This window comes from Heterodontus francisci, chromosome 31 (assembly GCF_036365525.1).
Source record: "Heterodontus francisci isolate sHetFra1 chromosome 31, sHetFra1.hap1, whole genome shotgun sequence".
NCBI classification, from domain to species: Eukaryota; Metazoa; Chordata; class Chondrichthyes; order Heterodontiformes; family Heterodontidae; genus Heterodontus; species Heterodontus francisci.
In genome coordinates, this window is record NC_090401.1 from 18953971 (window position 1) to 18966595 (window position 12625).

At 42.5% G+C, this 12625-nt stretch overlaps 1 protein-coding gene across 8 annotated transcripts in view; it reads left to right on the top strand.

The window, feature by feature from the left end:
• inpp5b (inositol polyphosphate-5-phosphatase B) overlaps positions 1 to 12625 on the top strand; it is a 192365-nt gene that overhangs the window by 107484 nt on the left and 72256 nt on the right. For all 8 annotated transcript variants that reach the window (XM_068011145.1, XM_068011146.1, XM_068011147.1 and 5 more), the window contains 4 exons: positions 911 to 1081; positions 1884 to 1985; positions 7554 to 7668; positions 9713 to 9829. In XM_068011145.1, the coding sequence (XP_067867246.1) occupies positions 911 to 1081; positions 1884 to 1985; positions 7554 to 7668; positions 9713 to 9829 (505 nt within the window). The remainder of the gene's footprint in view (positions 1 to 910; positions 1082 to 1883; positions 1986 to 7553; positions 7669 to 9712; positions 9830 to 12625) is intronic.

A 12625-nucleotide genomic window follows, 5' to 3' on the forward strand; every position in this document is an offset into this window, starting at 1 on the left:
AGTCAGAAGCTTTTTCCCAGGGTGGAAGAGTCAGTTACTAGGGGACATAGGTTTAAGGTGCGAGGGGCAAAGTTTAGAGGGGATGTGCGAGGCAAGTTCTATACACAGAGGGTGGTGAGTGCCTGGAACTTGCTGCCGGGGGAGGTGGTGGAAGCAGGTACAATAACGACGTTTAAGAGGCATCTTGACAAATACATGAATAGGATGGGAATAGAGGGATACGGTCCCCGGAAGTGCAGAAGGTTTTAGTTTAGGCAGGCATCAAGATCGGCGCAGGCTTGGAGGGCTGAATGGCCTGTTCCTGTGCTGTACTGTTCTTTGTTGTTGCATGGAATTACAATATGGAAACAAACTGTTTTGCCCAGTCAGGCTGTGTTGGTGTTTATCTTCCACGTGAGCAATTCCACAGGCCTGTTGTGCTTCTATTTTCCCTTTATTCCCCTTCCCTTCAATTACCTATCTCACCTCGTCTTAAATATTGACCTCGCCTCTACTTTAATTACTATGCTATTTCATTCCACAGCCTCGCAACGCTGTGTGTAAAAACAGCAATTCTGCTCCCAGTTCTAATCTCTTGCATTTAATTTTATAGCAATTTTCCCTTCTTCTGGACCCCTCAATCACTGAAAATAGCCTATTTCTGTCTGCTCCCATCCCTTCATTTCGTCGATTCAAATGAAAACAGCCCCGACTTTTCAAGTTTTTTTAATGTCTGTATTTTCCCAATACCTTCTGCGCTGTACCTTCTCTACTGTCTCAATGTCCGTCTGACAGTATGGAGTCCAGAATGGCACGCAGTATTCCAGCTGTGCTTTCATAGGTTTATTCAGATTCACCATTACATCTCAACATTTATATTCCATACCTTGAGCCACTTAAGATGGTAAAAGTGTTTTGCTTGTGTTTCAAGGCCTGATAAAATGAAGCCTGACATAACTGATGACATGGTCCGCAACGCCAACGTGTTGGCTACAAACAAAGCCCAAATCCTCGGGATGCCACAGTTTGGCCTGCGGGACAATCTGATCAAGTCGGAGTTGCTGAAGCAAGAAGAGAAGTACACTTACATCAGAAACTATAGGTTAGTTTAAATGCATTTCACACGTACTGTACAGGCACAATGTGAAATTCTAATTATAAATATTTAGCTTTGCTCAACTCTATGTTGAAACCCGTTGTATCTGGAGAAACAGCAGGTCAGTTTTAGCTGATTGAGTGTCCAGTGTATGCATCCCACTGCATATAACAGATACCAGAAAAAAAATTTCTTCACGCGCTGGGAAAACATATTGGGAAATCTCTCCAAGTTCTAAAAAAAAAAGAAGCTGCTATACCTACATTGATGCAGAAATTAAGAGGAGATATTTAAATCCCCCCCCCTCCCCCTTCCACCACCAATCGAAAACCTAGTGCGGGGACAATTAAATGGAACAGAAGACTGAATGTTTCTGTATATTGCAGGCATCAATGGCACCCATCCAAAACCAAAAGGCTCATTGTCTAAATATGCATTGCTGGCTCCACTTACATTGTCAGGGCATAACTGCAATTTTAACCCCAACTGTACCCTGTGCTGGGGTCTTCCAAAAGTCATCTACGGTAGTGCACCAAATGCTTTAGGTGTATGTACATTTATTAAATATATATAGAAAATACATCGCAGTGTAAGGTGTATGTCATGTATGTTGAATATGACCTGCTGTAACTGTAAATCACTTCCAAATGCCTTTTTTTCCTCTGTGGGCTGATGGCATCACTTTACGTAGTTAGTGAATTCATAGTGCAACAACAAAATATACTAGGGGAAAACATGTTGGTGCCTTTTTGAATTGCTTTAATTCTGCTTTTTGTACTCAAAACATTTTTTTTTTGGCTTTCTATAGGATTTTTGCAGGGACGTACAATGTGAATGGCAAGTCTCCCAAGGAGGATCTGAAACCTTGGCTGAGCTATGATGATGAACCACCTGATATCTACTGTATTGGGTATGTCTCTAACGGCAGTAACTCTATTTATCTTCACACTATTTTTAGTCAGAATTCCCAAAACCTTAGTGGTCCTTTTCATTATTCTGAAATCATTCACTATACTGAATAAAATACCATTATCAAAGTGTACAGACTGCATCCCAAAATGGGCAAAACTGTGCAGCTCTTCCAGGCTCTGAAAGGAGGGAAGATGACCAAGATTTGGGCTGCTGATTTTTTTTTGTGCATACGCTAAAAGAAACATTGATTTAGAATAAATGTTGTCCACGTAACTCGTTGCTAACTGATCACGATGACAGAAACATGATCTTTTGTTTGCAATGAGATCTGGAGTACATTACCTGAAAGGGTGGTGGAAGCAGATTCAGTAATAACTTTGAAAAGGGAATTGGATAAATACTGAAGCAAAAATTTACAGGGTTGTGAGGAAAGAGCAGGGAAGTGGCTTTTTCAGTGATCTCATGTAGGTGCGATGACCAAATGGCCTCCTTCTATGCTGGACGATTCTATAATAACCCTTGGAGTGTAACAGAATATCGTGTTCAACCAATATAAAAAATGACATATTGTACTGTTTATAGTCATGCGCCACATACGCCAAGCACCTCAGCTCAAAAACTTGCATTGATGTCAGCAGTTTATAAGAACATAAGAAATAGTTGAAGGAGAAGGCCATTTGGTCCCTCAAGCCTGCTCTGCCATTCAGTAAGATCAGGGCTGATCTTCTACTCAACTACACCTTACCAGACTATCCCACTATCCCTTGATTCCACCAGTATTCAAAAATCTGTTGATCTCTGACTTGAATGTACTTATCGGCTGAGCATCCACAGCTCTCTGCGGTAGAGTATTCCAAAGGTCCACAATACTTTGAGTGAAGATTGCCATTATGCCATGTGCAGTTGCATAAATGCAGCTTCAGGACACAGTTAAGTGCTGTTTTACAAACAATTTTGGCATTTCTCAGTCCTGTCACAGGCCTTGTATATCTGTACTTATAATGCCACGCGTGTCTCAGTTGTTAATAAATAATTGATAAGCTAGTGAAAATAAAAGCTATGTTAATAGTTTGCCATCCAAACCTGCTTCAAGGAATCATGTAAACAGAGTGCAGACTGCAAGCTGAGTGTGGAGATTCGAGTTTGGTGAGTGGGGATTTTAAGTGGTGTTTTCTATCTAAAAGTCTGGTCTGCATTTAGTATTTAACTAGGATTTACTCTCTAGATAAAGTAGGGTTAAGAAAGTAAAGTAAGTTTCTTACAGTCTTAGGCAGGGATTAACAGGCTGTACTGCAGAGTAGCTGATTAGTTAAGTAGCTATCCAGTCAAATCTGGTTGCTGCAGTTTCAGCTTCAAAAGGTATAATACAGAGGTCTGGGTGCAGCCTGCAAACGATTGCAGACTGCAAGCTGTGTATGGAGATTAGAGTTTGGTGAGTGGCGAGTTCGGTGAAGGGGTGAGGAGGTGCTCCATTTTTCTACTTTTTTTCATACATTTTTAACCCTCCAGTATTTGGTTCCCACCTCGGTGCAGTGGAAGAAGCTGTTTGATGAGTACCTGGTAAGCTATCCTAATTATAGCAAATAGTCTCTAAAGTTAAGGTATGGCAGGGCAGCTCTGCTAAGTGGAACGTACATCCTGCGGTATGTGGGAAGTCATGGACGCGCCACGTGTCCTAGACGAACCCATCTACAGGAGGTGTCACCAACTGCAGAAGCTTGAGCTCTGCGTTTCGGAACTTGAGCAGCAGCTGGAGCCACTGTTGTGCATCTGCGAGGTGGAGGACGATGTGGCTAGCACATTTAGGGAGGTGGTCACACCGCAGGTTAGAAGTATGCAGGCAGATCGGGAATGGGTGAACGCCAGGTAGTCTAAGAGAACCAGGCAGGTCTTGCCGGAGTCCTCTGAGACGATCTCTCTCACGGTTTTCCATTTTGGATACTGGTTAATGATGGTTCCTCAGTGGAGTGCAATTTGTAGCACCATAGGTGGCTCAGCTGCACAGGAGGTGAGGAAGAGGAGTGAAAGAGTAGTAGTGATAGGGGATTCGTTAGTTAGGGGAACAGACAGACGTTTCTGCAGCAGTAAACGTGACTCCAGGATGGTGTTTTGCCTCCCTGGTGCCAGGGTCAAGGATGTCACTGAGCGGCTGCAGGACATTCTTCTGGGGGAGGGTGAACAGCCAGAGGTCATGGTCCACATCGGTACCAATGACGTAGGTAAGAAGGGGGATGAGGTCCTGAAAGATTTTAGGGAGCTAGGAAAGAGCTTAAAAAAACGGGACCTCAAAAAACAGGACCTCAAAAGCAGTAATCTCCAGATTACTCCCAGTCCCAAGTGCAAGTGAGCATAAGAATAGGAGAATTGAGCGATTGAACACATGGCTGGAGAACTGGTCTAGGAGGGAGGGCAACAGATTTCTGAGACATTGGGACAGGTTCTGGGGCAGGTGGGACGGGCACAAGATGGACGGATTGCATCTTAGCAGGACTGCGACGAATATCCACCCAGGGAGATTTGCTAGTTCTGTTGGGGAGGGTTTAAATTAAATTGTCAGGGGGATGGGAACCTGAAAGGGAGCTCAGATTGGAGGGAAGCAAAACTGGTAACTTGTCAGGGGTGTGGGAGCCAGGAGCAAGTATTAGAGAGAAATACTGAGATGCACAGAATACTGGGGGAGATAGATAGCACAAGAGTAGGGAATAGTAAATTATTAAGTGGGGTCAGAATAAGGGAGAAAGTAATAAAGTCTGAAACAGGGTTAATGTACATGTATGTGAATGCACGGAGTGTGGTTAATAAGACTGGTGAGGCACAGGCGCAGATTGCCATGTGGAAATATGATGTTGTGGTTAATACAGAGAGCTGGCTCAAAGAAGGGCAGGACAGGGTGTTAAATATTCCTGGATGCAAGGTGTTCAGGAAAGAAAGGAAAGGGAGAAAAGGGGAGGGTGGCAGTATTGATTAAGGAGAGCATTGCAGTGCTGGAGAAAAAGGATGTTCCAGAGGGGTCAAGGACAGAATCAGTTTGGCTCGAACTAAGGAACAAAAAAGGTGTGGTTACGTTGCTTGGTGTTGTCTTTAGGTCACCAGTTAGTGGGATAGACATGGGGGAACAAATTTGCAAGGAAATTACAGAAAGTTGCAAAAATTATAGGGTAGCTATAATGGGGAACTTTAATTATCCAAACATAGACTGGGATAATAGTCATGTAAAGGGCAGTGAGGGGCAAGAGTTCCTCGAGTGTGTTCAGGAAAATTTTCTACAACAGTATGTTGCTAGTCCAATGAGATTGGAGGCACTGCTAGACCTGGTTCTTGGGAATGAGGTGGGCCAAGTGGATCAAGTATCAGTAGGAGAGCATTTAGGGGATAGTCATCATTGTATCATAAAGTTTAGGCTGACTTTGGAAAAGGACAAAGAGCAATCCAGGGTAAGAATAATTAATTGGGGGAAGACTAACTTCAATGGGTAAGAATGGAGTTGAGGCGAGTAAATTGGAGTCGAAAGCTGGCATGAAAACAGTTCGATGAACAATGGGCTACCTTCAAAGAAGAGATAGTTCAGTCACAGTCAAGGTATGTTCCCTCGAAGAGGAAAAGTAAGCAAGCAAATCGAGAGCTCCCTGGATGACAAAAGAGGTAGAGATTAAGGTAAAGAAGAAAAAGTTGCTTATCACAGATGTCAGGTAGAAAATGCTATTGAGAACCAGGCTGAATATAGAAGGTCCAGAAGGGAAGTGAAAAAGCAAATAAGAGAAGCAAAAAGAGACTGGCAGCTAGCATTAAAGGAAATCCCAAAGTTTTCTATAGGCATACAGGTGGTAAAAGGAGGAGTGGGGCTGATTAGGGACCCAGAAAGGGGATTTACTCTGGAGGCAGATGACATAGCTGAGGTATTAAATGAATACTTTGCAACTAGATACAACCCAGGCAATGTTGAAAGAGGAGGTAAGTCAGACACTAGAGGGGTTTAAAATTGGTAGAGGAAGTATTTGATAGGCTGTCTGTACTTAACGTGGATAAAACACCAGGACCAGTTGAGATGCATCCAAGATTAATGAGGGTGGAAATCGCAGAGGCATTGGCTATAGTTTTTCAGTTTTCCTTCGACTTGGGGGTGTTGCCAGAGGACTGGAGAATTGCAGTTGTTACACCCTTGTTCAAAAAAGGGTGTAAAGATAAGCCCAGCAACTACAGGCCAGTCAGTTTAACTTCAGTGGTGAGAAAACTACTGGAAAAAATAATTTGGGACAAAATCAATAGTCACATGAACAAAGTTAATTAAGGAAAGCCAGCATGGATTTCTTAAGGGAAAATCATGTTTAACAAACTTGCTGGAGTTTTTTGAGGAGGTAACAGAGAAGGTTGATAAGGGCAATGCTGTTGATATGGTGTACGTGGACTTTAAAAAGGCATTTGTTACAGTGCCACACAACAGACTTGTGAGCAAACTTCTGGCTCATGGAATAAAAGGGACGGTAGCAACATGGATACAAAATTGGCTGAGTGACAGGAAACTAAGAGTAGTGGTTAATGGATGTTTATATTAATGACCTAGACCTTGGTGCAGAGGGCACAATTTCAAAGTTTGCAGATGATATGAAACTTGGAAGCATTGTGAACTTTGAGGAGGATAGTGTCGAACTTCAAAAGGACATAGACTAGTTGGTGGAATGGGCAGACAGGTGGCAGTTGAAGTTCAATGCAGAGAAATGTGAAGTGATTCATTTTGGTAGGAAGAATTTGGAGAGACAATATAGAATAAAGGGTACAATGCTAAAGCGGGTACAGGAGCTGAGGGACCTAGGTGTATATGTGCATAACTCATTGAAGGTGCAGGACAGGTTGGGAGAGCAGTTAATAAAGCATACAGTACCCTGGGCTTCACTAATAGGGGCATAGAGTACAAGAGCAAGGAAGTTATGTTGAATTTATATAAGATACTTGTTCGGTCTCAGCTGGAGTATTGTGTCCAATCCTGCACTTGAGGTAAGACGTGAGGACATTGGAGAGAGTACAGAAAAGATTCATGAGAATGGTTCCAGGGATGAGGAATTTCAGTTATGAAGGTAGATTGGAGAAGTTGGGACTATTTTCCTTGGAGAAGAGAAGGATGAGAGGTGATTTGATAGAAGTATTCAGAATCATGAGGGGTCTGGACAGAGTAGATAGAGAGAAACTGTTCCCACTCATGAAAGGATCGAGAATGTGAGGGCACAGATTTAAAGTCTTTGGTAAGAGAAGCAAATGCGACATGAGGAAACACTTTTTCACACAGCGAGTGGTTAAGGTCTGGAGTGCGCTGCCTGAGAATGTAGTGCAGGCAGGTTCAATTGAAGCATTCAAAAGGGAATTAGATAGTTATATGAAAAGGAAGAATGTGCAGGGTTATGGCAAGAAGGCAGGGGAATGGAACTGAGGGGATTGCTCTTTCGGAGAGCCTATGTAGACACGATGGGCCGAATGACCTCTTGCGCTGTAATGTTGCTGTGATTCTGTAAGTTATTTCCAGATGTTCTGATTAGGAGCAGGGTAAACAGAACTTGTTATTTGTTTTTAAAAGTTTTCAAGAGATTGACCTGAGCAAAGAAGCATTCCTTTTTAATGATACGCCAAAGGAAGAGGAGTGGTTCCTAGCTGTGACTGGAAGTCTTCATCCACTGGCCTCATATGCAAAGGTAAAATTATTGTATGATTTTTAATGCATTTCTGTCAGAATAGTGCAATATAATTTTGTATAATTCTGATCAGTATTTCTAACAGCAACGTAGCAGACTATCAATTTATAAAGTAGATTAACCTTACCTAGAGATTTGAACAGAACAACTTACCCATCAAAAAGTCATCAATATTATTGTGCATTTTTGATCTCTGGTTTCTGTTTAGTTAGTTGGTGTTAACCAGGGAAATTGTGGAACAGCACAATTGGACGGTGAACCTGGACTGAGACAAAATTATCAAGGGCCTCTTGCTCCTGGTTGCCAATGAGTGAGTCTGTGAGGAAGGCACAAACATGTGGAACATGGGGTGAGGACAGGATTTGATCTGGTTATAATGACCCCGTGGTCAAACGGCTTGCATACAGTTCAGTGTTCCTGTTGTGCTCCAGAAACACACATTGGGAAATTGCATGTCCTCTGCCCGTGATTTTCCGACCATTGTGACGTGGAGCATCCTTGTCAAGACTCACCTGTGAAGAATTCCTTTTGGATGAAATTTTAGAAAGCTGCCAACAATTGTCGAACCAAGCCCAGCATGATTCACTGCCTTCAGGAAAGGAGGGGAGAAATTAAATGTTTGTAGGGCAGGGGGAAATTGCCATTAAATCCATTGTACAAGACGTCTTCCCTAAATTATGCTGTTAAGAGTTACTGAAACAGCCTACACTTGCGTCCTGTAGCCATGTTAATCTTTAAATACTTTACCGTATTTCTTGGCTGCAGTGGTACTGCACTTTCCTCTATTTCTTACAGAGTTGGAGACTTCAGGTTGTTGGCTCCTTGTTAGTACTTTATTGTCAGATAATTTCCAACTTTATTCTGAGCTTGTGCTTGACTAATACAGAATTGGTTTTAAAATTCTGTTTTCCTTTTCTAGTCACTTGGTATGTTTGAGACAGTGCTCAAATCCTTCCTAAAAATCTTGGATACTTTTTCAGAATCTAAACCCCAAGATTTATATAAAATCCATCATGTGCTGAGGGTGATGAAGAGGCTCCAACAACAGGAACTGTGCTCAGAGACCCAACTTTGAGGTCCAGTGTAAAGTCTGCGGTCTTGGAAATCTGCAAACATCTTATTTCAGCTTCTGGAGAAAACTGATATGGTCTGAAGCTTTTGCCATGACAACCTTAAAGGAGACTGTTAGCTTTTGGTATTTTTCTCCTTCATCCTTCCTCCTGGTGGCTGCTACCTGGGGCACAGTTATGATGCTGTGGCATCCCCCTGTTAACTTGCTCAAAGACGTTCCATGTGAATGAGCAGACACAGTGAGTTATTTTTAATAGGTGGGCACTGCTGACAAAGCCAGCATTTAATGCCCAGTACTAGTTGCTAACTGAGTAGCTTGCTAGGCTACTTCAAAGGGTAATTGAGAGTCAACCATGTTGGTGTGGAACTGGAGTCACATGTAGGTCCGAGCAGGTAAGGATGGCAGGTTTCTTCCTTTCAGGGCATTAATGAACCATTTTGGATTTTTACAAAAGTTCAGTAACTTCATGGCCACTTTTAATTGAATTCCATGCATTTTAAATTGCATTCAAATTCTCAAGCAGCCATGGCAAGATTTGAGTTCACGTTCTCTGCATTATTAGACCAGGCCTCTGGATTACTAATTCAGTAATATAACCAACATTCTGTATTGACAATGAATCAACCAGGGAAGTGGAGACTTTGGGACTGAGTCCTATCCCTATCCTGTCCTCTAATGCCCACAGGAGCACTTTCCAGCAGGAATTACTATGTAATGATGAGAGATGTGAAATTTGATGGAATTTGTTTCCCCTCCTGAATCCTCACAGCGCTACCATTTCTGAGATCAGCTAAACCAGATAAAATTTAACACCTTAAGTTGGGGCAAATCTGATATAAAGGCTCCACTTCTGGTAAGGCATTGCCGTATTGCCATACACCACTGCTGTTTTTGACTTCTGATCTCGGTTTATATGCTCGGTATCCAAAGGTGATTATTTGAAATCCTACTAAAACATTACTTCTATTTCAGATCAAGCTCATCCGGCTGGTTGGAATGATGCTTATATTGTATGTGAGGAAAGAACATGCTGAATATGTCACAGAAGTGGAAGTGGAAACAGTGGGAACAGGCATCATGGGAAGAATGGTAAGGAGGATTGAAAAAAAGATCAAGGCAGCCTGGGGTCTGTTTGGTTAAGAATGGTACATTTTTGAGGAGACTATAGTAGATAGAGTGGGCAGCAAATCTGCTGAAATTGCAGATGTTGGGCCTTCATCTCCAGGTGGCTAGAATAGTTGTATGGAGCCTTGGTTAGACCCCATCTGGAGTACTGTGTTCAGTTTTGGCCTCCAAACATCAGGAAAGATACATTGGCTGGCTTTGGAGAGGGTACAACACAGATCAGCAGACCAATACCAGGGCTTAAAGAATGATATTATGAGAACAGGTTGCATAAACTTTCCTTCTATTCCCTTGAGTTTAGAAGGTTGACGGGCACTCTAATCGAGGTCTTTAAAGTGGAGAAAGGATTCAATAGAGTAAATACAGAGAAATTATTTCCTCTAGTGGGTGAGTCATGAAAACAGGGTATCATCTTAGACCATTGTGGAGTGAAATCACACAAAGATTAGTGGAAATCCAGAACACTGGCAAAAAGCTGCGGATGCTGGGCGTCAGTTGAAATTTTCAAGACTGGGATCAATAGATTTTTGTTAGGTATGGGTATCAAGGGATAAGGAACATCGGCAGGTAAATGGAATTTATATTTGGATTATCCACAATCTAATTGATAGGCAGAACAGGCTGGAGGGGCTGAATGGCCTTCTGTTGCTTCCAACCTGACAGAGGCCTGAGACAGGTCTTCAGCCCGTTCTGTTGGACAGGGCAGATTATTGGTATGGCAGAGCTAAGGAGAAAACGATAATGGAAATAAATTGTCACGGGAAAAAGGTCATTCCATTATGGATAATCCATTATGTTTGAGGAACTAGCGTATCAACATTGCTGTAACTTCGCTGTAATGTGAAATTGTGCATCAGGTGCAGCTTTTCAGCCTAACAGAGCCCATCTTTGGACTATGGGGATATACTGTGGTAGTTAATATTGTTAAGGTCCTCTGCATCTTTAAATGTTATAACTGTTCACTGTTGGAGTGTTGAGAATGGTCAGGATACAAAGAGACATAGAGGAAATTGCATAAGAAATAGGAGCAGGAGTAGACCATTTGACCCGTCAACCCTGCTCTGTCATTCAATAAGATCATGGCTGATCTGATTGTGACTCAACTCCACTTTCCTGCCTGCCCCCCATAACCCTTAACTCCCTTGTAGATCAAAAATCTGTTCAACTCAGTCTTGAATGTATGCATTGACCCAGCCTCCACAGCTCTGTGGGGCTTGAAGGCCGGCACCCAGTCACCCTGGAGGGTTTGAGGGGGATCCACACGGTGATCAAAAGACCGTCCCTAAAGAAACTCGCCGGATCTTTGGGACTTCCTGCTCTCTGGAGAAAAGCAGCAGCCAGAATTCCCCAAGGAAGAGCCAAGGCCTACTGCTGCACTATTTTCCCCTGCCCAGTTTTCTGGCACTAGGTCCTTGCAGAGGTGGGGGCGGGATCAGCCTGTGCTGAGCCACTTTAGTAGCCTAGCAAACCAAATTTAGTTACAACTCAGTCTGGACAGGTACAACATTCAGCGAGGCAACTCATCAATACACTTATCTGGCTTTCAATGCGATATGGCAAATTATATGTGCATACAGTATCAGGTTCTTCTTCATCAACGAACCCATAACAACTGAGACGTTCATCAGTCCGACCAGAGACTCCATGCTTGTATAGCATCAGGGAAGGGGCAGGAAAATTGGTCCTGACATGGTTTACGTATAATTGGAGCAATCAATATCTGTTCTCCAATGGAGTGCCTTTTCCAATCTTAATTCAGATCATTTACGTAATACTCAAAACCGATGCACAAAACTTGACGGCAGTGTCCAAATAAACGCAAAACTACCTATTAATATTTTCTCCAATTTAAGACACCTTGGATATGACACATACTTTCGTTTCTACATCAATTTATTAGTACTCCTGCTGTGAACTACAAACTACCAGATTGACCGCTAGCATATTAGCCACTGGTATGCTGCATTATTAGATACTGTGAAATAGTCATGGTATTCCTCTGTACCAATCACACACAAATCCTGTCATCACGTGCATCTGTCAGAGAGCAGACAGCCTGTTTCTCACTGCCACCTGCTGGCAGTGACAGTTACAGGTTTCACTCCTGTGAACAAATACGCTGATAACTGAGTGCTGTGCAGTTTCTGAAAGACTGTATTGTTAACTAATTTTTTTCTTAATACAACAGTGCCTAATAAGTATACCATCATGACAAATACATAAGCAAACAAATAAAACCTCTTGTTATATCTAAATGTAATTTCTGCACTATAACTAAACTGCAGCATGAATGTTAAACCACCATAGAGAGTCCTACAAGAGAAGGGGTGGTACGGGACCTAATCCTAGGGATTGAAGCCGGACAAGTGGTAGAAGTGTCAGTGGGGGACAGTAAGATTTAAGGTAGTTATGGAAAAGGACAAAGAGGGACTGGAAATAAAAGCACTGAATTGGGGGAAGGCCGATTTCAATATGATAAAACAGGATCTGGCCAAAGTGGAATGGGAGCAGCTACTTGTAGGAAAGTCTACATCAGACCAGTGGGAGTCATTCAAAAAGGAAATAGTGAGAGTTCAGGGCCAACACGTTCCTGTAAAGGTGAAGGGTAGGACCAACAAGTCCAGGGAACCCTGGATGTCAAGGAATATAGAGGATTAGATAAGGAATAAAAAGGAAACTTATGGCAGATTCAGAGGGCTGAAAAAAGCAGAGGCCCTAGAGGATTATAGAAAGTGTAGGGGGGTAATTAAAAAAAGGAAT